General features: G+C 51.4%; 1 protein-coding gene across 2 annotated transcripts in view; it reads left to right on the top strand.

Moving 5' to 3' along the window:
• The window catches only part of KCND3 (potassium voltage-gated channel subfamily D member 3), an 88,505-nt gene that overhangs the window by 50,052 nt on the left and 13,780 nt on the right, over window positions 1-24,673 (top strand). For both annotated transcript variants that reach the window (XM_030965705.1, XM_030965706.1), the window contains one exon: window positions 16,140-16,302. In XM_030965705.1, the coding sequence (XP_030821565.1) occupies window positions 16,140-16,302 (163 nt within the window). The remainder of the gene's footprint in view (window positions 1-16,139; window positions 16,303-24,673) is intronic.

Raw genomic sequence — 24,673 nt, 5'->3', positions numbered from 1 at the left:
TGCTCTGGAGCAGCTCTCCGGGGCTCTGGGGTGGATTTTTGGGTTTTGGGGTGGATTTTTTGGGTTTTATCTTTGTTTTCACGTCATTCAATGCACATCAGCAGCAGAGCAGTAGAAACCTCCAGCCAGGTGTGCCAGAGGAACTCCAGAAATACAAAGTGCAAACTGAACCCTCCCCTCTGGGGCAGGTCTCTGCTCCCAGGGACCCACACACAAGCAGGCAGGGCAGGCTGGTTTACACCTGTCATTAACTTGCCTTTTTAATGAACTTTTCAGCCTTTAACCATCCTGGTGCTTGTGCTTGTGCACTGGCAGAAGTAGACTCACATCTCACAGCAGCAAACAGAGATTTGCAAATGAACCTAATCCTTTCAGAGCTCTCAGCACATGGACACACATCTTCTTGCTGGCCAGTGGTTTGGTTTTATACCTGAATTCTCAGGCAACTCAGAATCCTGGTAGGGAATTTCATGCTGCACAAAGCTGCTTATCAGCATCAAAAGAACTGAATTAAGATGGTTGGGAGAGGGAAGAAAAAAAAAAGAGATTTTTTCAAGCAATGCTTCTGTTCCACTAAAGGAGCATAGGAGGTGGGTTTGCTTCTCAACTCCAGGAGAAACTGCTCCCCTTTCTGGCCCCTTTGAAGTGCACCTGAGGCTCCAAGGCTGAGGAGGAATCACTGGGCTGTTTGCACACTGAGCAGTGCCTGGGAAAGTTTACAGCAGCAATCAGCAGCTCCTGCAGGATCCTCAGCACAGCAGCATTAATAAACATTAAAGAGGAGTGTGGGCTTGGCATCTTTCTAATTAAGAGTGGAGGAGCCTGGAGATGAGGTCAGTGCCCAGATGGGGTTGAAGGGCAGTGTAAGCTTGAGAGAATGAATTCAACGTAAAGGTCATCTATATGGATTAAATGATCTGAACAGTCAATTCCAGAGCCATCTTCTGCAATTAATATTTAATTAAAAATAGAAACACTATAAAGTTTAGCTTTTAACCAGCAAAATTATTTCATGTCCCATAAAACCTTTAAATACAAGAGCCTGCATCCTCTCTGTCCCCTGCCCAGAGCAGGCTGTGAGTCCCTGGGAAGGGCATTCCAAGGGCAGCACCTGTCAAACACCTGGGATCTGTTCCCAGTGGCCAGAGACAGCACTTGACAGCTGAAGGGTTCTTTCCTTTTCATTCTGTGGAGAACTGAATGCAATTTCTAATCAAATCCAAACACATAATGAGGAAAGGACTGGGTTAAGCCACGGTCAGCAGCAATTCCATGTTTCCGAGGGGAAGGGGATGGGGAAGAGGCACCTGGGGGTGGTCCAAGGGCAATGTGCTGATCTCCAGCCCAGCCAGGCCCTCCCCAAGAGCTGCAAACCAGCCCAGCCCAGCAGCTCCCAGAGCCAGTGGTGCCTTTTCCCTTTGCACATCTCCCTGGACCTCTCCTGAAAGGGCCCCCTGCACGTGTTCAGTGGGATTTGAAATGTTCTGTCTCCTCTGACTTTGCTGGCCCAGAACTAGGCCACCAAGAAGTCACCAGAGGAATATTTGTTCTTCAGCACTCGAGTCCTTTGTAACCTACTTCTGGGTGTTTAACCTGCACCACCAGCCAGGAGCTGGAAAAGCAGGTTCAGGCTCATCATGTGAATTCTCACCTTTGGAGAACACAAGGAAAAGTCACTTTGTTTCTACAAGGTCCTTTCAGTGGACTGAAGCTGGAGAAATTTAGGTCTGTCACCCATGTCCTGCTTGATTTCCAAAGGCTCACACTCTCCAAGCTTCAGTGCCCTGGAAGTGCAGATAACACTGACTTGTTTTCATATGAGCTGGAGATATTTTCTACAGGGCTACGAAAATAAGGAGTAATCCAGTTCAAAGACTTGTCTTTGCTTCCCTCAAAGTCAACCATAAAATTCCCTCTACTTCAGTAGTGCAGGATCAATGAGTTTTTCTCTAAATGTTTGATAGAGCTTCCTCCCTTTATTCTTGGGACTTGGGGTTCTCGTGTTTGTTTTTACTGATTACAGGAGATTTGTTGTTGTTTTCAAGGGTACAGAGGTGCAAATGCAGGATATGATTGCCTGGAGCTCTGTGCCTCCCTCCCTGCTTTGGAGCAGCATTGCTGGGAGCCCTGACCTTCCCCAGCCAGATTTTCTGGTCACCACAGCTCAGCTCAGGGCACTGCTCAGAGGAGCCTCTGGCACTTCAGTGGTCATTCCCTGGCTTTGGAAAGTGCTCTTAAACCTCTCTGAACCCTCAGCAGCAGCCTGGGAGTCCTCCACTCAGGGGAGCATCCATCCATCCATGGATTCATCAATGGATCCATCCATGGATCCATCAATGGATCCATCCATGGATCCATCCATCCATCCATCCATCCATCCATCATCCATCCATATCATCCATCCATCCATCCATCCATCCATCCGTCCATCCATCCATCCATCCATCCATCCATCCATCCATCCATCCATCCATCCGTCCATCCATCCATCATCCATCCATCCATCCATCCATCCATCATCCATCCATCAATCATCCATCATCCTTCCATCCATCCATCCATCCATCATCCATCCATCATCTATCATCCATCCATCCATGGATCCATCAATGGATCCATCCATCCATCCATCCATCCATCCATCCATGAGGAGTGGGAGCAGGTAGGGAAAGGCAATCAGCTTTCCTCATTCTAATAAGACAGCACAATTAATCTCTTCACTTCTTAGCCAACCCGTGCTGCATGTATAAATTAAATTATCAGCCATATATAGAGAGATATTATATATAGATATATAGAGAGAGAGGTATCATATACACACACAGGTATATGAAATACCCCTTGGCTGGAATGGCTCTTCTAACCTGGAGATAGAAGGTAAGAGGTGAAACTGCTGAAAATCTCAGGAAACAGCACAATCGCCATCATTCCCGCTGTGGCCTAGGGATGGTTCCCATGCAGTCACATGCATGTAAAAAACCCTTTTGAAGTCTCTCATATTTTGTTACTAATTCTGGTTTGCAAACAAGTGCCTGGTGTTACTGCTGAAATATGTCAGAGCTGTTAAATGCTTGTATAAATAATAGATGGGAGGGCTTGTACCAGGACTAAGGTCTCTCTGCATCAAGACATAGACAGCGTTATGTTTTATTAATAACCACTTGCAAACCACAGTGAAGCAGGGAAATGGCTGCTGTGCCAGGATTTTAAAGCCCTGGTTCACAACCAGCCCAGCCCAGAGGGTTCTCTGCATGATCCTCACACCCTGAACCTCACCCTGAGGTGGGGAAGGTGCCACCTTCCCTGGGGAGCAGCAGCACGGTGGTGCCAACACCTCCCTGGGCTTTGCCACCTTCCCCAGGGCTTTGGCTGAGCTAGCACCCCTGTCCCAACTCAGTGTTCTGATTCTGCAGAACTCTAAAATACCAACTTTCTATTCTGTCTCTAGGCCAGCTGTAAGAATCATCTTTGATTTCTATCTGTGGGTAATTGTGCTACAATTATGGAAAACAACACTGTGTCATGGAAGTGCTTACGGTGGTTATTTCAGCAGAAATAGCCTCGTGCATTGCTAAAAAAGCATTTTCCAGCCCCTTTATGTACAATAGGCAGTGACAGACAGAGCAGATTTGCATAAAACCACACAAGCATCGAGTTCTTTTCAAGGCAGTCAAAGACTCCAAAGCAGCACCATGGGCAGCGCTCGGGAGGGATGCGGTGTGCCACTGCCAGGGGCAGGGTCCTGCACCTCTGCCCTCCAGGTGAGCCAGCACCTGCCCAGGTGGGCCTGGAGAGCAGCCAGGGTCCTAACAACAGCAGCTGCACCTGGTCTGAGCACACAGCCCTGCCCAGAGCAGCCAGGTTCCTTAAAACAACAGCTACAGCGTGGTCCACCCCCTGGTCCAGAACACCAGGATGTGGGGACAACTTTCTTTCTTTTTTTTTTTCTTTTTTTAAATTTTTTTATTGCAACTTCAGAATTCAAAGGTTCCCTCCCACGCAGCCAATCTGCACAGAGCAGGTGGAGGAGCAGATTTCACAGCTGAGGAAGGTTCTGGGCTTGTCCTGCCATCCTGCCCTGCCCAGGGGCAGCTCCCAGGCAGGCACCCCAGCACTCACAAACCACCCTGAGCACAAATGTGAATTCAGCAGCACCAAGGCCAAGCCCTGAGCCGCTCCAGATCCCCTCTCTGTAAATATAAACACCTTTGTAAATCTAAACACCTCCTGCGGCTGTGAAATAGTGACTGCCAGACAGCTCATGAATAGAAATGCACTTTGAAAATTGCCCAGCTGAAGGCCAGCCCTTGCTGATCCACAGAGCTGGTTATGTGTGAAAAATCACTGAAAGTCAAACCAGTCCATTTACCTGCCCAGAGGAGCTTACAGGAGTCTACATCTGAAACAGCACTGAACCAACACCTCATGAATATGAAAGCACTCCCCAAACAGCTCCTTCTGCCCTGGTGCGAACTGGAGAAGTGAAACCTCAGAGCAGCCTCCAGGGAATGAATTCCGCTGACATTTTACTTCGATTAAAAACTGATCTTTGTTAAGCCACACCTAATGCTGAAACACCAGCAAGTGTGAAGGCACAGAACGTTACACTGGCATGCAGAAAGAAAAAAAAAAGGGAAATAAAAAGTCTCAGAGAGATTTGAGCTTGGTCTGACTTGCCCCCAGCCCTGCCCTTCAGTGGAGCTGGCTCAGGGGAGACCTGGGCTGCACCTGGATCCAGCACATGCTCCTGTTCCAGAGGGAAACCTGCAGCTCCTGCCGCTCCTGCAGGGTTTGGGGGCTCTGCTCTGCCCCTGCAGGGTTTGGGGGGCTCTGTCCCTGCAGGGTTTGGGGGCTCTGTCCCTGCAGGGTTTGGGGGCTCTGTCCCTGCAGGGTTTGGGGGCTCTGTCCCTGCAGGATTTGGGGGCTCCCTGCAGGGTTTGGGGGCTCTGTCCCTGCAGGGTTTGGGGGCTCTGTCCCAGGTTTGGGGGCTTTCCCTGCAGGATTTGGGGGCTCTGTCCCTGCAGGGTTTGGGGGCTCTGTCCCTGCAGGGTGTGGGGGCTCTGTCCCTGCAGGGTGTGGGGGCTCTGTCCTTGCAGCCCCTGCAGGGTTTAGGGGCTCTGTCCCTGCAGGGTTTGGGGGCTCTGTCCCTGCAGGGTTTGGGGGGCTCTGTCCCAGCCCCTGCAGGGTTTGGGGGCTCTGTCCCTGCAGGGTTTGGGGGCTCTGTCCCTGCAGGGTTTGGGGGCTCTGTCCTCAGCCCCTGCAGGGTTTGGGGGCTCTGTCCCTGCAGGGTTTGGGGGGCTCTGTCCCTGCAGGGTTTGGGGGCTCTGTCCCAGCCCCTGCAGGGTGTGGGGGCTCTGTCCTTGCAGCCCCTGCAGGGTTCGGGGGCTCTGTCCCTGCAGGGTTTGGGTGCTCTGTCCTTGCAGGGTTTGGGTGCTCTGTCCCTGCAGGGTTTGGGGGCTCTGTCCCAGCCCCTGCAGGGTTTGGGTGCTCTGTCCCTGCAGGGTTTGGGGGCTCTGTCCCAGCTCCCCCAGCCAGCTCTGCAGGACAGACCCTCCCTTCTCACTCCTCTTTTTGCAGCCCAGCCAAACAGGTGGCTCGGGAGGAATGAGGGGATATTAAATTAAGCTCAGGTGAACCTTCTGGGGAAATTCAAAGGAGTTTAATTGCAGAGTATTTGCTTTTACCTATTTCTCCCTTTTTATTTGGGAAATGCTTATGAGAAAACTCTGTGTTTAATGAGGAGGAAAGCACTGATGAAAAGATACTTTTTTTTTAAACATCTTTAATCTGAATTCCTGCTGGTGCTGCACATTTTCCCAACAGAATGCTTACAGGTGATGAGGTTGTCCTGCAATTTTTTACTGATTACACCCCAGACTAAATCAGATGCAGGAGATGGATGTACAGCTGTGACTGAGTGTCCTGGCCAGGGGCTGGGGCTTCTCATCTGCAGCCTCTGCTTTAAACAGGAGTGAGTTGAAACCTTGGTGCAAAGTAAAACCCTCATCTCTTGAACAGATGTATGAGAAACACAGGATCTCAGGGTTCTGAGCAAGCCATGAGCAGCCAGGTAGCCCAGCAGCTGATATCAGCACTGATAAATATAGACACTTCTTATATAAGGAGGGACAGGCAGGTCACTGGATTTTTAGGAAGATGTTCTCATTGATTTCCAATAGGAAAATCTGATTTTAAACGTGGTATAAAGTGGCATTTTGATATGATTAATGCCATGTTCTGGATAATACGAATGCTTAATCTAAGTGTAAATAATGGCTGTGGAAATAGTGCCTGGGCACTGCCAGTGCAAAGAGCAGAGTCCCTTGGACAAAGAGCAGGAGGAGACTCTGGGGATAGGGGGAAAGGATTGCTCTGCTTTCAGGTGAGACTGGGGAGGAACGAGCTGCCCAAGGTCACTCAAAGAGCTGAGTCCCCTCCCTCAGAGCCTCTCCCTTCACCTGTGGCACCTGCAGGGCCCCTGTGCCAATAAATCCCCAGGCAGAGGGAAGAGGAAGGGATGGGAGCTGCCCTGGGGCTGAATCCCCTGCTGGAAATGACAGATGAAGGACAAAAATGTGACGTTTATCAACTGAATAAATATTAAAATAAAAGGATTTGGGAGCCTGTCATGATCTCAGTGCTTACATCAGGCACAGGCTGTGCATATCTTCACATTACAGCTACGGGTAGGAAAACAAACTGGATTACCAGGGCTTAGTGCTTAAGCACTCTGTTCCCCAGCAAGGCAAGGAACTCTGGCTGTTCTGTGTTACAGATGAGATTGAGGCAGGGCAGAGACAAGGATCAGACTGTTTTCCTGTTCAAGCACAACGGTTATACCAAATAAATGAAATAAAAATCACAAAACCTTCCCAGCTCATCCTCAGAGATGCCAGCAAGGCTGGAGGTATGTGAGCTCTGTGAAGGCAGCTCCAGTTCCACCCTCATTTTCCTGCCAGGACACCAGACCTGACACACCAAACCTGCCAGGACACCAGACCTGACACACCAAACCTGCCCCAACACCAAACCTGCCCCAACACCAGTCCTGCCTCTCCCTCTGATGGCCAGGGGAGCTCTGCCTCTGCTTTCAGGGCACAGAGCTCCTACAGGAGATAAAATTATTGAGCTCACTGATGGGAATAAGGCTCCTTTTACTGGGAAACCTCTGGTTCCATTAAAGCCTGAACCCACGCATTCATTTCAACAGGAAATAATTTCATTTTAAAAAATTAAAACAGCAAGAAAACTTCACTCCCAGCAGAGCAGCAGTTGGGATGCGCTGCCCGGGCTCCTGCAGCTCCAGAACCAAGCACAGGGCATCATAAAGGTTGGAAAAGAGCCCAAAATCCAACTTTTTGGGGACAAACAGCTGTAGCTGCACCAGTGCTGGATCCCAGCCCCCTGTATGGGATGATTTTTGAGGTCCCTTCCAGCCCAAACCATTCTGGGGTTCTGTCCTGGGCTTCAGCAGCTCCTCAGTTTGGGGAGGGACAAATCCTGCTCCTGTTCTCCTGTCTTCCTCAGAAGGAGGGAGAGATGGTTGCCCTCAGACCTGCTCCAATGGGAGATATTTTTAGGAGGCATGTTTGATCTAGCACTGGATAAAAGAGGGTTTAGACTTGCAGGGGCTTAACTGCCCCTGGGACACCAAAGGCACGAAATGTGCCAAAATCAGAGGAAATCTGTGAACTGAATCCAGCAGCTTAGAGCTCAGCCACTGCTTTTCCTAAACCAGAGCAGTGAGAAATCTGCTCTGTTTCCCCTTACTGGAATCTGCTCTGTTTCCTTTATTGCCACCAGTCTCTCCTCGCAGGGAGAAGCCACAGGGCAGGAGGAAACAGCCTCGAGTTCAGCCAGGGGAGGGCCAGGCTGGCTTTCAGGAACAATTCCTTCAGGGAAGGGCTGGAACAGGGCAGGGGTGGGGTCACCATCCCTGGAGGGCTGGGAATGTGTGGATGATACCTGGGGGGCAGTGCTGGACACGGGGCTGCTGCTGGCTGCTGCCTGCCTGGGGTCCCTCCAGCCTGAACCAGCCAGGAGCCTGCAATGAACCCCAAAAACCAGAGAACAAACCCAGAGAACAAACCTCTGGCAATAAACCCCAAAAACCAGAGAACAAACCCCTGGCAATAAAACCCCCAAAAACCAGAGAACAAACCCCCGGCACTCTGCTCTCCCTCCCTGTGCCTTGTGCCAGGCTCTGAGCTCTCAGAGCTGTCCCAAACCGGCAGGAGGGGGACAGGAGCCCCTGTGCCCATCGGGGCAGGACCCCTGAGCTGGGGAAGGTGACCCTGACCCCCCTAGGATGGCAGCAGAGCCCTGCAGGGCTGGGGGACATTCCTGGTGTCCCTGATCCCTGTGCAGGGCTGAGGGACATTCCTGGGGCCCAGCTCTGGGTCCCTGACCCTTCTGGGATGGCACAAAGCTCAGGACCCCTCTGCAGGCCTGGGGAACATTCCTGGGGTCCAGCTCTGGGTCCCTGACCTGCAGGGGCGGGGGTCCTGGTGTCCCCCCCCTGCAGGCCTGGGGAACATTCCTGGGGTCCAGCTCAGGGTCCCTGACTCCCCTGCAGGGCTGGGGGACGTTCCTGGTGTCCCTGACCCCCCTGCAGGCCTGGGGAACATTCCTGGGGTCCAGCTCTGGGTCCCTGACCCCCTGCAGGGCTGGGGAACATTCCTGGGGTCCCTGACCCCCCTGCAGGCCTGGGGAACATTCCTGGGGTCCAGGCTGGGGCGTCCCTGGTGTACTACCCCTGCAGGGCTGGGGGACATTCCTGGTGTCCCTGACCCCGTGCGGGGCTCCCCTGCAGGGCTGGGGGACGTTCCTGGTGTCCCTGACCCCTGCAGGGCTGGGGGACGTTCCTGGTGTCCCTGACCCCCCTGCAGGGCTGGGGGACGTTCCTGGTGTCCCTGACCCCCGTGCAGGGCTGGGGGACGTTCCTGGGGCCCAGCTCAGGGTCCCTGACCCCCGTGCAGGGCTGAGGGACGTTCCTGGTGTCCCTGACCCCCGTGCAGGGCTGAGGGGACGTTCCTGGGGCCCCTGACCCCCGTGCAGGGCTGTGGTTCCCCAGGGAAGCTGGGGGACAGGCCCAGCCCGGGGCCTGGCTGGGAGCAGGGCAGGGCTGCTGAGGGCTCCCAGAGGGAATTGTACACGCTGGCACGCTGCCTGCACCCTGCGGGAGGAAGGAGCAGCAAACAGCTCCTGGCTGGTAACATCTGAGGTGACACCATCCATCACTGCGAACTTCCACAGCCCCGCCTCAGTGCTGCTGAGAGTGATAAAACTCTGCAAGGAGAAGGAAATAACAGGGACTTCCAGGCAGGGCTATTTTTCTTCTTGATTTTCTTTCTATTTGAAAGAAAAATCCTGTTAAATCTGAGGGAGTTTTAATCAAATACAGACAAAGGAAATTGAACTATTCACGAACCAGCCTCTATTCTCCGTTGGCTTCTGTTACTTTCACTTCAGAAGTTTGTGGTGCAGGCCTGGCCCAGGGGAATTCTGCATTCCTTTTATCTGTTACCATCTGATGGCAAATGGCACTTTTTGGGATCACCTTGGAAGGGACAGAAGTAAATACTCAGGGAATATGAACAACTTGCATTGCATTTCACATCCAGGAAAGGGAAACTTGAACCAGCTCTGTGCCAAACCAATGGGAATTTTCTCATTTTCTCATTCTCTGGAGTGCAGTGAGTTCCCAATGTCAGTGTTTGGAGAAACCCTGGTGGAGGGACCTGCTCAGGGACAGAGGACAAAGATTTTGTCCCTCTCTGATCAACCCCCAGAACGGCTGCAGAAACCTGACAAAGGATCCAGACATTACGTGGCTTTTCTCTGCATAATTATCACATTTCCTGTCTCTCTCTGTTATTTATTCTGTGCTCAGCTCCAGCGCATCTCCTGTCCCGTGCAGAGCCTGGCATGTGCAATACCCTGTTACAAACACTCCATTACAGCTCACTCCCTTTCCTTCCAGCCGCTCCTTCAACTTCTTTGAAACTGATTCCAAGTTCAACTTTCCCAGAGCCTGAAGCTTTCAAAAAGCCAATTCTTAAAAAGCTAATTAGTTCCCCATAGGCCTTTTTTTTTTTTCCTTTGGACTCAGTAAATATTTCTGAGATTGCTTTTTGTATAATCAGTGTTAGCAGCTCATTAAAATGCACAGTATGTGGATCATTTGGAATGTGACATGGCTCAGCATGGACACTCAAGCTGCTTAAAAAGACAGAAAAGAAAAAGATGAGGATGAAATGAAAGCAAAAAGCCAGCATTTCCTTTAAGCTGACACCACAGTTAAGGATTTAAGACAGGGCAGGGAGCCTTCAGCCCTGCTATTAGGAGAGCAGTCTAATTGCTCAATGCACTGCCTGCCCTCTCCTGCCTCTGTGTTCGCCAAAAAGTTCCTTTTACAGAGAGCTGAGATGCAGGAAAAAGGGTTCTCTGAGCAGGTAATTGTGTAAGGTTTTCACTCTGAGTAATATGAGGATTCTTCTTGAATTAATAATGAATGAAGTAATTTAAAAGGCCTTTAGTGTGTGCAGCCAGAAATAAATAATGCCTTAATCTGGGACATTTTATTTTCCATTAAAACAAACACTTTTTAAAAAGTGGGCATTACTGAGCAGCACTCAGCGCTCTCATGCCAGATGCCTGCATCAGATGGACAACAATACTCAGGACTTGTTCCTCATATTTCAAGCATGTTCTTGGTGGCTGTGGAAGGCAGGGAGGCCGAGAGCATCACTTTGGGTCACAAGGAGAAATTCCAGCTGAAGGAATGCCAGGAGTGGGGTGGGAATGGCCCTTCCTGTGCTGGCCCTGCAGCCTCACTGACTGGGCAAAACAGAGAAACAAACCCCAAATCAGCCCTCACTGACTGGGCAAAACAGAGAAACAAACCCCAAATCAGCCCTCACTGAATGGGCAAAACAAGAAACAAACCCCAAATCAGCCCTCACTGACTGGGTAAAACAAGAAACAAACCCCAAATCAGCCCTCACTGAATGGGCAAAACAGAGAAACAAACCCCAAATCAGCCCTCACTGAATGGGCAAAAACAGAAACAAACCCCAAATCAGCCCTCACTGAATGGGCAAAACAGAAACAAACCCCAAATCAGCCCTCACTGAATGGGCAAAACAGAAACAAACCCCAAATCAGCCCTCACTAAATGGGCAAAACAAAAACAAACCCCAAATCAGCCCTCACTGACTGGGTAAAACAGAAACAAACCCCTTTGCCATCCCCTCTGCAGAGGTCTCTCTGATATTTCTTCCCCTGCTCTGGTTAATGAATGGTAATAGGGAACACTTGATTAGGAGCCTTTCATCATTTTAGGACTAGGGGCTTTAGCTTTCTGACCTACTTTTCCTGCCAATGAAATTCCATTTTTAGCTTCAACTCAAGGTCTGAATGTTACCCAAATTCAGACCATCTGTTTTAACTGCCTACGGGCTGAGGAGCTGATCCAAGCCAGGAGGAATAAATGGAACCAGTGTTGATATATGAAGCATTCTCCACCCTGTGTGTATTAAATAACCTACTTAGTTTGTTCCTGAGTCCTCACAAACATTCCTTTTCCTGCTGCTGTTGGGAGGAACATTCCTGCCACCAGTTGCTCTCAGGTCCCCTTTTCTGTCCAGCTGGGGCACAGAGCAGCCTGGAACTGGCTCCAAGCTCAGCTCATCCCTGGATCTGGCTCTGCTGAGGGTTGGTCCAGCCTGGCCTGGAAATCCAGCAGGGAATGACCTTCCTCCCTTCCTGATGCTCCTCCTCACTGCAGAAGCAACAGAACTTCCTTCTCCTCAGAGCAGGACAATTCTGAATTCACCTCTGTCCTTTTATCACACAAAACTCAGTCAGAAATACGAATTTATGAACCAGAACAATATCAAAAAAGGCAACTTCACCTGGAAAATCCCTACTAAGCAACTGCTGACCGCAGCTTTGCTAAAAACCCGAGTGAATCCAAGTGCTGGAGATAAGCTGCTGCTGCTGGAGCTGATGGGCATCTCCAGCCCTCATCCCTCACTGCCCGGCTGAGGGCTGGGATTGCAGCACAATTTCCAGAGCATCCATAAAAACATCACCAAGTGAACGATGCCAGGGAAAAAGAAAACAGGAGTGTGAAAGGATGCCAGATCTCACAGCTGAATGCCCAGCTGGGGAAGTGCCCAGCTCCAAACAAGGCAGAAAATAAGGATATTTAATGTAAAAGAATCCTAGCATGAAATAGGCTCTGTACTTCCCCGGCACGGCTGATTTGCTGCTCGAGGCTGGCACTTGACAGCCTGTTTGCAGATTCTCCTGCCTCAGAGCCATCGTGGCTCTGCTCACAGCTCAGCCTCGCAGAGGCACCGGGGCCCAGCCCAAACCAGCGTGTGCTCCTGGGATCTGTGAAGCACAGCTGGGCACCCCTGGGGACATCCCGGGCGGGGAGGACGGCGCTCTGAGCAGCCTGAGGCTCTGGAAATGTGGAATAAATGGCTTTTGAAAGGTCCCCTCCAGCCCAAAGCACTCGGGGGCAGAGCTCAGGTGAGCTCTGGGGCTCATTCCACCAGGGTGGGTGAGCGGAGATCAAACCCTAAAGCAGAGATCCCCCAGCCCTGCTCTCAACCAGAGATCCAGCCCTGCCCACTGGGAATTCCCTGCTCTAAAGCAGGCGAGGAATGAGCAGAGTTTGCTCCTGCTCCCCTTGGGCCATTGGAGGTGCCAGGGTCATTATTGCTCTGGGGCCCGAAGCAGCATTGGCAGGATTACCTGGGACCTGCACCTGACAGATGGAGGGGCAGGGCTGTCCATGCAATATTTCAGTCTGGCAAGGCCCCTGAACCCTTCCAGCTGAGTTCTGGCCATTTCCCCTCCTTTGTGTGGGCCACAGCGCTGCCCAGTGAATCACTTGGAGCACAAAAAAGCCTCTCTGGCACCTGGAGAGCCACATGCTAACTCCATGCTTTATTCCAGCTCTTCCATGCAGGAGGCTTTCAGAATCACAGTCTATTGTACAGCACATAATGATATTATTCTGTCCCTATTGTCCTAAAGCAGACACTTCCAGGATGGAGCAAAATCTTCTTCTGCCTCTCCTGTCCTGGGCAAAAGGTTGGAGAATACAGCAGCTCCCCAAGAGCTGTGAGGCAGAAGTGCTGCCCAGGGGAGAGCCTTGTGTCTGCCCCCATCCCAGGAGCTGTTGCAGCTTTGCCCAGCCTTAAACCTCATCTTGTCCTCCTTCCTCCAGGGGAACCTTGCCCTGGCTTCAGCAGCTGGAAATGGCTCAGTGTGTTGGGATCCGAGTGGATTCCTGGCAGTGGTGGCGCTCTGTTGTGCTGTGCAGCACCCTCAGACCCTCTGCAGTTCATCATGACCCAGCTCCTCTATCAGCTGCTCTAATCACATTATTGATGAACTGCTTAAAATGCACTTTCTGTAGAAGTTTTCTAGATGACAATTTGCCTTTTGCTAAATAAATTAATGAAAAAGTTGGGTTCTCCCATTCCAGTCTGGGGAAAAGAAGTTTTGGGTTTGAAATGCCTAATTAGCAGTAACTGGAATCCAGCAGCTGAGTTTATTTGAGTTTATTGGCACTGTAGCTGATATAAATATGCCACGGGGCCATTAGTGCCTTGTGGCAGCATCAGGACAGAAATAGTCCCTCCAGCAATGAATATTGCAGGAGCTGAGGGTGCCAACAGAGCAGAACAATTGCAGCTCAGAGGCCCTGGCAAAGTCAGGGGAGGCTCTCAGGCGGTGCCAGGGATGGACTTGGGGCTCTGGCTGGCCCTGCCCCTGAGAAACAAAGCTGAGACATCCCCAGACCTCAGGGCTGGCATTTGCACCTCCTAGGTCAGCCCAGTGGGGCACAGGGATGTCCCCAGGTGCCACCTCCCATCACAGGTGAGATGTCCCCAGGTGCCACCTCCCATCACAGGCCAGATGTCCCCAGGTGTCACCTCCCATCACAGGCCAGATGTCCCCAGGTGCCACCTCCCATCACAGGTCAGATGTCCCCTGGTTCACCTCCCATCACAGGCCAGATGTCCCCTGGTTCACCTCCCAGGCCAGATGTCCCCAGGTGTCGCAGAGCAGGTCCCCAGGGCAGGGACCCAGGAGGATCCTCCACGGAGAGCTGCAGTGGCCCCAGTGCCACCAGGGCCCCAGCCATGCAGAGCTCTCAGGGCTCCTCCTCTCACAGGAGGTGTGCAAAGGAACTTCTCCATCTCCCCACAAAGCCTTCCTGCTCCCAGGGTTTGATCTTTGCTGGTGCTTTAAGCACTTCTCTCGAGTCCCCAGTAATGAGGTAACTCTCAGTCTGCATGTAAGAACAAAACTCCCCGAGCCAGACTGTGAGCCAGACACTTATTATTATACTCTCTGCAAAGGCACAGAAGGGCTTTTTCTCCATGCTCCAGGTCACTGAGATCATGTTTGAGGCACATGATTAATTTTCAGCCTTATTGTGTTAAGGGCCAGCAGCAGAAGAGTGAGATTTTTTTTAGAGCAATGTTAAATGAGGTAGAAGAACTTGTCACTTAGCAAGAGCTTTGAAATGATCTTTGCATAAAGCAGCAGCTAAGAAGTTAATAGACATGAAGAGCCATCTATTGATTTGAGGCATTCTGAGGGGTTTTGGTGTGGGTGAAGGCAGGAGAAGGATTCTGCTCGGGATAAATAAGCCTTGGCTGAAGCATTTAACATGCAAGGAGTCCTGCTCTTACTCAGCCCCTCATTCCAACAGGTTCTTGCACGGGGACAGAAGTGCAGCTGAGAAAAAAGGTGCTTTGAAATGTTTGTTTTTCCTCCTGGATGTAAATTATTCTTAGCTCAACTCTATTCCCCTCAAAGCTCTTTGTTGGTCATAGACTGACATCAAATGTAAAAATAAAGCCTCAATTGAAATAAATAATTTCTCTTTTCAACATTTGCTGCGCCCAGCACCAGAACATCTCAAAGATAACCACAGAAATCCCTAAAACCATCTGATAGCAACCAGGGGCTTGTTTAGATTTCAATTTTCAGTTTTCAGATTTTCTCCAGAGCAGAAGGGCTCCAGCCCCCAGAGCATCCCTGTGGCCTCCTCCGCACAGCTCCACTTCTCTTTGTGCAACACAAATTACAGTAGAAGATTGCTGGGTCCGACCCAGTGCAGAGCTTTGTGTGAATATTTTCCAGCTGGTCTCACGTCCCTGAGAATTCACCTTTTACTGAATGCAGATTTTGAACAAGCCCCAAATTTCTGACTGTGCAGATGGCAGGGAAACTGCTGGGGTTTGAAATGGAAGTGTAAATCAGTCCTCGTTTGCACCTGGATGCCAGGGAATGAAAATCCATGAGCTGCTCCCCAGCAGAGGCAGAGCTTGGGGTTTGCTGGAGCTCATCTGCACGGGGAGGGGGGCACAGGGGAGCGAGGGGTGAATTCCAACCCCAGCAGCTGCTGAGCAGCACTGCAGGTCTGCGCAGGGTCCTGTCTGTGCTGAGCTGCCAGGCAGGGCAGGGGGCTGTGCCCAGCCCAGGGGGCAGCACCAGGGCAGGGTGGCAGCACCAGGGACAGGGTTGCTGTACCAGGGGCTGTCCCTGGCATGGGGCAGGGTGGCTGTACCAGGGGCAGGGTGGCTGTACCAGGGCAGGGTGGCTGTACCAGGGGCAGGGTGGCTCTACCAGGGGCAGGGTGGCTCTACCAGGGGCAGTTCCTGGCATGGGGCAGGGTGGCAGCACCAGGGCAGGGTGGCTGTACCAGGGGCAGGGTGGCTGTACCAGGGGCAGGGTGGCTCTACCAGGGGCAGGGTGGCTCTACCAGGGGCAGTTCCTGGCATGGGGCAGGGTGGCAGCACCAGGGCAGGGTGGCTGTACCAGGGGCAGGGTGGCTGTACCAGGGGCAGGGTGGCTGTACCAGGGGCTGTCCCTGGCATGGGGCAGGGTGGCTGTGGCCAGCCCAGTGTGGCAGTACCAGGGCAGGGTGGCAGCTCCAGGGGCAGTTCCTGGCACGGGGCTCTGAGCTCCGGTGCCACCCCAGAGCTGCCCAGGCCCTGCTGAGGCTCAGGGTCTCAGGAGGGCTCAGGAGGGCTCTCAGGAGGGTTCAGGGCTCTCAGGAGGCTCTCAGGGTCTCAGCAGAGCTCTCCTGTGTGCTTTGCCCACAGCTACGGGGACATGGTGCCCAAGACCATCGCGGGGAAGATCTTTGGCTCCATCTGCTCCCTCAGCGGGGTGCTGGTGATCGCCCTGCCTGTGCCCGTCATCGTCTCCAACTTCAGCCGCATCTACCACCAGAACCAGCGCGCCGACAAGCGCCGGGCGCAGAAGGTGAGTGAGGGAACCCTGTCTGTCTGTCCGTCTGTCTGTCCATCCTGCGCCAGGGCCAGCGTGGGCACAGAAGGTGAGTGAGCCCCGCCTGTCTGTCTGTCCCTTCCCGGGCACTGTGGGCACAGAAGGTGAGTGACCCCTGTCTGTCTGTCTGTCCATGCCCTTCTGGATCATGGGCACTGTGGCACCCCCACCCTGTGCAGGCCCTGCTCAGCCCTGCATGCTCAGATAATCCCCTCAAAACCAGCCCCAAACCAGCCCCACAGCGAGGCCAAATCCTGCCAACGCCCCCAGGGCTCTGGGGAAGGGACAGACAAACCCCCCAGCCCAAAACCAGCACCAACACACAGAGGAAGGGCCCAGAGTCACAGCCTGCAGCAGGCACTGAGGGACACCCAGTGCCCCAGAGCAAGGGGAGGCACTGAACTGCCAGTGCCCCCAGAACAGAACACACACCCCAGAACAAAACTGAACATGCCACAGGGATTCCTGCCTGGCTTCTCTCCAGGGCTTGTGGTCTGAGAAGCCATTGTTGCCAAATTTCAGCTGCAGAACCCCCCACATGTGTTTTCATGTTCCAGTGGCATCCAGCTCTGAGCCACTTCACACCAGGTTAGTGAGGAAACCTCACACACAACTGCATGGATTCTTGTATAAAATTCTCCTATCATATGTCATAAAATTACACCCAGATAATGACTTACCCAGCCACATCTCTAGCACAATAAACTCGTATGATCCACAGAGCACTGGCTGACCCGAAGTCCAACCAGGGTAATTTACACATCCTGCCTTGGAAATGCAATGTGCCCCCATCAGAATGCACCCTCAGCCCTCTCCCCTGCACACTGTACCACGGTATTTTCAGCACCAGGAGCAGCAGGGCTGTTCTTGCTCACCTTTCCCACATCCTTGTCTGCAGCAAATGGATGGCTGTGTGCACAAAACCCTTAAATCATCCCCAGGAGCTGTTTATCCTCCTGGCTGCTTCACTCCTTGCTGTCTCTCTGTGGTTTCAAATACACCCATCCAGCAACATGCACTTATCAGCACACAAACCCCTCAAAGCTGGGGCTGAACACTGGGAATACACAAAAGCCCCTGGAAATGTGAAGGGATTACTGAATATTCCAAATTCTGAACAGTTTTTGCCAGTGGAAGCTCCCTGAGTCACTGAGAGAGTATAACAGATTTACTATATCTCTATTTCAATCTGCTAAATTGCACCACAGCCAGAATCAGGTTTTTACAACAACTGCAAACCAAAGGCCCGAGGTTCTTTTTCTCCCCATGGAATGCTGCCTGCCAGAAATGCGAGACTCAGGGGACCTGCTGGAGAACAGTAGTAGAAAAATGTGTTATTTCTGCTCCAGGCAGGCATCTGGGCCGTGCCTCCTCCTTGCATCTCAGGGAGCTGACAGCACAGAGCTCAGAGACAAGACCCACAAAACCACAACATTTGGCAGTCACAACACAAAAGGGGAATAGCAGGAAGGTGCAGGAATGAGCTGCAGCCTCAGCACATCCCTGCTGGGCTGTGCAAACCCTGCCTGAGGCTGGACAGGGCGCACTGGGGCAGGGGAGGAGGACTGGAGGGAGAGGTGTGGGTTTGATCGCACACAGCGCAGCAGAGATAAAGGGTACAGCTATGGCAAAGCCACCCTGTGCCCTCTGCAGCAGCTGGCAGTGGATCCAGAGGGGTCAGGGCAGCCTTGCAGTGAATTTCAGTGGCTGCAGAGCTGTCTAAAGTGAGGCTGCACCGGGCACGAGGGTTGGGATTTCACTGAGACAGGAGCTGGGAAGGGCAGGGATGCTCAGGGGGAGGTTTATGGGACAGTGCCCAACAGCCCATTCAAGAACTGAGGCCTTTGACAGAGAGCTCTGGTTCTGCTGCAGCAGCACCAAACAGAGACAGGAGCTGCTCCAGAGCCCAGCCAGGCACAGAGCAAAGGGCCAGGCAGGAATTGGGCATAACCCAGGGCTGAGCGCAGGCCTGGGCTCCTGCACAGGGCAGCCCCTCTCTCCAGCAGCAAAGCAAGGCTCCTTCCTCCAGTTCCACTTTCCCTTTGGCCTGTGATCCACTTGGTAACAGGGAAAAGTCCCAGCACCTTTGATGCCAGTGTGATTGATTGCAGCTTTTATAAAGCTTTGCTGTATTGACACACACAGTGTATAATTTCCCCCCATTTGAATTTCTAATTCCCTTGATATTGGAGGAATTTCTCAGTTAAGAAACTTTTCCCAAGTCAGAAGTGTGAGTAATTTTCACATGATCAGCACTGCATGAATACTAAAAAGCAGCAGAGGGAGAGAAGCACATTAGTGACAGTCCCTCTGGAGCTGGTCAGGATGTGCAGGGGGACATTGAGGATCTGCTTGGATACCACACTTGTTCCAGCATCATCCCACACTGGACTGAATCCCATCTTCAGAAACAGTTAAAACTCTGCCCCCATCTCGTTAAGGTTACAAAGACATTTGCAAGGCTTTTTCAAGAAGGTTGGAAAAATCTCTTTGCTCTCTCAGTCCCTGAATATGAGGAACCCACCAGCAGCAGCTCCTTACAACAGAATTTAGGAGCACACCAGGAATTTAGTGAGTTCTTGTTCTCTTTGAAGGGAGGAGCAGATCTTGGACAGGGATCAGGATAAATGCTTTGAAAGTTCTGCTTAGTTTGAGAATCATGACTCTCATGATGTACAGCCAGATTTCAAGACAAGGCTATAGACATTATTAATTTTTATATGAGCTCAGACTGAGAGTTTCCAGTGACCAATAACAAAGGCAGAAATCCTGTACGAGCATCAGGCTGCCTGGATTGACATTCCCAGGGGCTGCACCCCAAAATCCAGAGCACAGCCCAGCCCCTCTGGCTCTGCTCAGCCCTAACTTTGCCTCTCCACTGCTGAGGGGGCTCTGGTCTAGCAGGAAAAGGAATTTGAGTAACGTGCATAAAGTACCAGGAGGTGGCTGTTACTCATCAGCATCTATTCTTCAACTAACTGAGGAGAAGTGTTCCTTAAAAAGAAAAAACCCAGTAAAACACAAAACCCAGCTACCAGTGATCTAATCTCTTTAAAGATAAATTATTCTTTGCCAAACCTGTGCTGTGAGACAATTAATTACCAGGAGATCTGGCAAATCTTAATTCATTGTGCTGTGGTATCAAATTCTGTCCTCTGGCATGCAGCAAGGAGCAGGTCAGCGTGACTGGGAGATGAATTGATCACTTGTGACAAGGTTCATTTTGGTAAAACTGTTGTGTTTTTTTCCTTCCCCAACGACTTTTTTTTTCCCCCCTTTTTTGACTGATGTGCTAAGAATAGACATCCCTGACTTTGAAACGGTGCTGTTCCTCAGTGAATGTCACAGCCTCGGATTTCAAAGAGAATGTGACACTTAAAAGGCTTGACAATAGAATGACTTTGTAATTCAGATGATGCTGGAGGAGCCCCTCTCTGCGCTCAGCTTGCAGGAGAAGGAGACAGGAGCTGGGTGGGGGACAACACCTCCCACTTGCCCACCCCGGCAAGGAAAGGCAGAGGCAGCTGCTGACAGCTCCGAGATGCTGCTCCTTTGGCAGCAGCGGGGAAGGAGAGCAGATCGGGTTTGCAGAAGGGGTGAGCAGGCCCCAGGCACAGCTCATTGTCCCCAGCACAGGGACAGGGACAGGCAGGGCTGGGGGTGGCACAGGGGAGCCCCGAGGTGGGAATTCAGCAGGGATGTTGTGGATCTCAGCCTGGGGAAAGCCAAGTTCATAGGGCACCCCTCACAAAATGGGGAACCCACAGCAGCGGGGAAATGGAAATGCTCAGAAATGCTGTGGGGAAAAGAAAAACCCAGCCCTGCTTGAAGTGCATTTATGTGTAATAGTCAGATTTGCTAAATGAGCCTTGCTGCTGGAATAGCTGATAATCCCAGGGGATTGGCATGGCCTCAGTTCCACAGGGGCTGCCAACAATCCCAGCCCTGGGTAATCACAGGGCTTGGTTTCAAGCCTGCAGCAAATGTGCTTTTGACGACTACAGCCTCGGAGGGTGTTCAATTCATTTCATTTATTATCTGGTGCCCTTTGGCTCCCTGAGAACAAGCAATGCGCTGCACAAGCCTTGAGGCAGGTTCTCCTTCCATCCTGGGGCTGTGAGCTTCCAGGAGAGAGCCAAGCACAGGCTGGGGCAAGGCAAGGAGCACCAGGACAGAGCAGTTCTGTAGAGCTGCTCCCACACAGAGCCCCAGCATCGAGCAGGAAGCTGAACAACGCCAGGCTGGGGGAGAGCAGAGGGGACAAACTGGCGAGGCAGGCGAGGGGACACCTTGTCTGGGGGACGGAGGGAAGGATCCATCACTGAGCAGCTCCAGCAGCAGGGAGGGAGGCGGGCATGGGGGACAGAAAGGGATGGAGGGAGGTTCTTCCATGGGGAGAGGAAAGGGATGGAGGGAGGTTCTTCCTTGGAGATGGAGGGAAGTTCTTCCATGGGGAGAGGAGGGAATGGAGGGAGGCTCTCCCATCCCCTCAGGAGACAGTGGCACGCAGGCAGCTGAGGAAGGGGTAACTATGGAGATGCTTGCAAGGGGCTCCAGCCAAAAGGAAGGACAAGCAGGGACACAAATGCCTGATTGTTCCTCAGGAGGATGCAGGAACAGCCTGTTCCAGACCCTCGGGAGCTGCAGCAGGGCTCAGAGAGGGGAGCGGTGCTGGGAAAGGCTGAATCTGGGTTTGTGTCATCCCCTACCCATGAGGAAGGCAGCCCACACAGCTGTCAATAACCAGGCCATTGTCATCATTGATTTGCTACAGAGCAGGGGAGTCAGCTTTGAAATGTTCTGTTTTACAGCTGACACCCTAAATTTGGGAGGTGGGTTACTGAACTTGAGAGCGTGGCCAGGAAGAGTGAGTGGAGCTGTCTAAGGAGGGCTCAGCATCAGCACATGAGTCAGTGCCAGCAGGGGATGGGGTTGGGAACTTGGGGGGAGAGAGAAACAATAAGGTTAAAACTGGAGCTGGCTGACATTTAAGGAACATGTTTTTTTCAACCAGAACGAATCTGTGTGGAATATGTTTTTGTTGTTGTTGATATTTAACAGTCTTTGACAGGGGAAAAAAAGCTTTTTTATTATTTTTTAGAAGATATTTCATTTTTTGCTGGGCTAGGTACCTCTTTCTCTGTTTGTCACATCCCTTAATAGAGTTCAGGGGAAAAAAACCCAAACACACAAATCAGCCAACCAGGACACCTGCCTCTTTCCTTTCATATCATCGGGGAAAGCAAAACAACATTTTCCATCAGCTCAGCTATTCCAAATTCCCCGAATCCCAGATTGTACGAGACAAGGAGCTGTCTCCTCTGAGAGGAAGGGCTGAAATCAGAGAGCTCCAGTTGATGGGTTCAACTCCAAAGCAAGCCCATGCATCCAAATATTCCAGGCTGCGTCAGCAGTGGCCCAGTGCCCAGCTGGAGCCCCTTGTACACGTACCCAGGAGCTGCTCCACGTTGATTTTCAGTACCCAGAAGCTGCTCCACGTTGATTTTCAGTACCCAGAAGCTGCTCCACGTTGATTTTCAGTACCCAGGAGCTGCTCCACGTTGATTTTCAGTACCCAGGAGCTGCTCCACATTGATTTTCAGTACCCAGAAGCTGCTCCACGTTGATTTTCAGTTTCCCATCGTGTCTCAGTGATGTCCAGAGCACAGCCTGGGATGGGGAGGAGCTGAGTGACCCCCCAGCCCCGGGGTCCCTGCCCCATGCCCAGGACAGATGTTCCCGTTCTGTGGCACAGCTGGAGCAGCTGCAGTGGCTCGTGCTGCCCTCTCTGTCCCCGATGTCAGAATAAACCCAGGCTGAGATGCCCTCGCCAAGGAGCCCTGGCTCAAAGCACTCGGCCAAAAAAAGCTTTGCTCAGGTAGGGCTGAGATCTCCCTCATGGAGAAGGGGCTGGGGCTGGGGCCAGCCCCTCAGTGCTGCCAGCAGGGCCCTGTCCCCCAGGGTGACCCTCCCTGAGCCATCCCCCCTCCCTGGGCTGCCACGGGCTCCACACCGTTAATTAATTAATTAATTAATTAATTAGTGCTCATCCATCAGGGCCAGCACCTGGCATGTGACACCAGATCAAACTAATTCCTCCAGCCCTGAACACTTCAGAGCTATTAATTGGGGGTGTGAGCTGTGTGAAAGGTGCCATAAAAGGGAGCTCTGGAAACACAGATAAGGAAGGACAGACAGATAAATCACAGGCAGACAGCTGCTCATCACGCTTGGCTTGCAGTGAGACACTGAGCCTCGGTTTGGACTAATGCAGAACAGCACCATCCCTATTCATGGTGCAGAAAAACATTCCTTGTGATTTTTTTTTTTAAGTAATAAGTTTCTAGACAAGTTCTGACACCCTGATTTACACCCCACAACAATTCCAGTTATTCTAGATCATTCCACTACAATTGGGCACCCCTTGAACAACATCCTTGCAGCAATTCTGACCCAAGCTCTAAAAACCTGTTCCAGCATTCGTACTATAAAAAATGTGTGTAGGAATTTCTTTTGTTCTATTTCAAGAAGGGAGAGAGAAGGGAAGAGAGGAGGTTTTGTCACTCAGCTGGGCTGCTGCTGTGGGAGCTTCAGCAGAGAGGAGGCTTTGAGGTTCAGGCAAGCTGCAGAACTGTGTAAAACAGAATTCAGCCAGGGGAAAACAGCCCCTAAATCAGCCTGTACCCAGATCAAGGTGTGGCTGTGGCCTGGCTGGGTGGATGAACACACACACACAACACAGGCTGGAAATCACAGGGAACTTTCTGAACAGACGAGAGAATTTCCAAAACCAATATCCCATAGGAGTGAGAGCCTCGCTGAATGTGAGCCAGAGCTCGTTGAGCTCAAGGTGAGAATGACAAAAAGGAGATTCCAGCAGGAGGGGAGCAGTGCCCCAGGGCTGCCTGAGCCCCCTGCCAGTGCTGCACAGTGTGACCTGTGAAAGCTCCTGCTCAGCCAGGATACCTGCACTGGGAGAGACCCAGACCCATTAAACTCCAGATTCTGTGCATTGTTCCATAAATAGCCTGAACACGATGTTCCTCAGCGTTGGAGAAGATTAAACGATAAAGTTCATTGGAAATGAAGTTCTGTTGCTTTAATGGTGCCAAGGGTAAGGTAGCATTAAAAGGAGAGGCACAGAGGAGGAGAGGGGGATCTTTCATCTCTGGGAAGTAATGAAGAGGCCCAAAATAAGATCAAGGTCTGACTGCAAGTGGTTCTGTCGAATTATATAGGAATATAATGAGTTCTGCACTACCTAATTTCCATATGCAGCTCTATGACATCTCCCCCAAAGCAAAAGTGACAGAATAGTTGAACTTGGCTCAAAAGCTGTTTAATGTAAAGGTTTGAGAGGAAGTAAAGTCCAAATGTGCACACTTTGTATCTTAGAGAAGTGAAAAGGAGAAGAAAAAGTTCCTCTTAGATCCTGTAGCAGTCTGTGCTCTGTTTAACTCTGCAACCTGCTCGTCACCTTTTCCACCTTCCAGAATCAACCAAGTCCTTTCCATCCAGGATTTAAATCCAAACCCCAAACAAGCAACAGATGCAGACAAAAGCAAGAAAATAATATATATACAATAAATAATATTTCATATTTCACCTTGAGAATAAAAACCGGATCCAAAGCACTCCACTGGTGACTTTGGAGAGCAGCTTCATCTCAGCCTTAAACACCCAGTGCTGCTCACCTACTGCAGCAGTCACCAATAACATTCAAACTATTAATTATTGAGGAATTAGCATGGAAAAACATGGTTAATTACCTCCACTGTCTTCCAGGAAACCTCGTGGTGTGGTTTTAGCAGTAAAGGGAAATGGGGCAGAGGAAAGGCTGAGGAGGGACTGTGGCCTCACAGGGACAGCTCTGAGGGAGCTGATTAATGTGTGAGCACCCTCAGGTGTGCAGGTTTGGAGAGCCCCAAATCCACCTGGACATGGGTGGAGCCCTCGTTAATGGCTAAATACCCTCAGGTGTGCAGGTTTGGAGAGCCCCAAATCCACCTGGACATGGGTGGAGACCTCATTAATGGCTAAATACCTTCAGGTGTGCAGGGTTTGGAGCCCTCGTTAATGGCTAAATACCTTCAGGTGTGCAGGGTTTGGAGCATCCACCTGGAATGGGTGGAGACCTGGGTAAATACCCTCAGGTGTGCAGGTTTGAGAGCCCCAAACACCTGACTGGGTGGAGACCTCATTAATGGCTAAATACCTTCAGGTGTGCAGAGTTTGGAGAGACCCAAATCCACCTGAACTTGGGGTAGAGGTGGCTGTAGATCAGGGACCTCGTTAATGGGTAAATACCCTCAGGTGTGCAGGGTTTGGAGCCCTCGTTAATGGGTAA

The sequence above is a fragment of the Camarhynchus parvulus genome, chromosome 26 (assembly GCF_901933205.1).
Source record: "Camarhynchus parvulus chromosome 26, STF_HiC, whole genome shotgun sequence".
NCBI lineage: Eukaryota > Metazoa > Chordata > Aves > Passeriformes > Thraupidae > Camarhynchus > Camarhynchus parvulus.
This window is presented reverse-complemented; position numbering and strand designations above follow the sequence as displayed.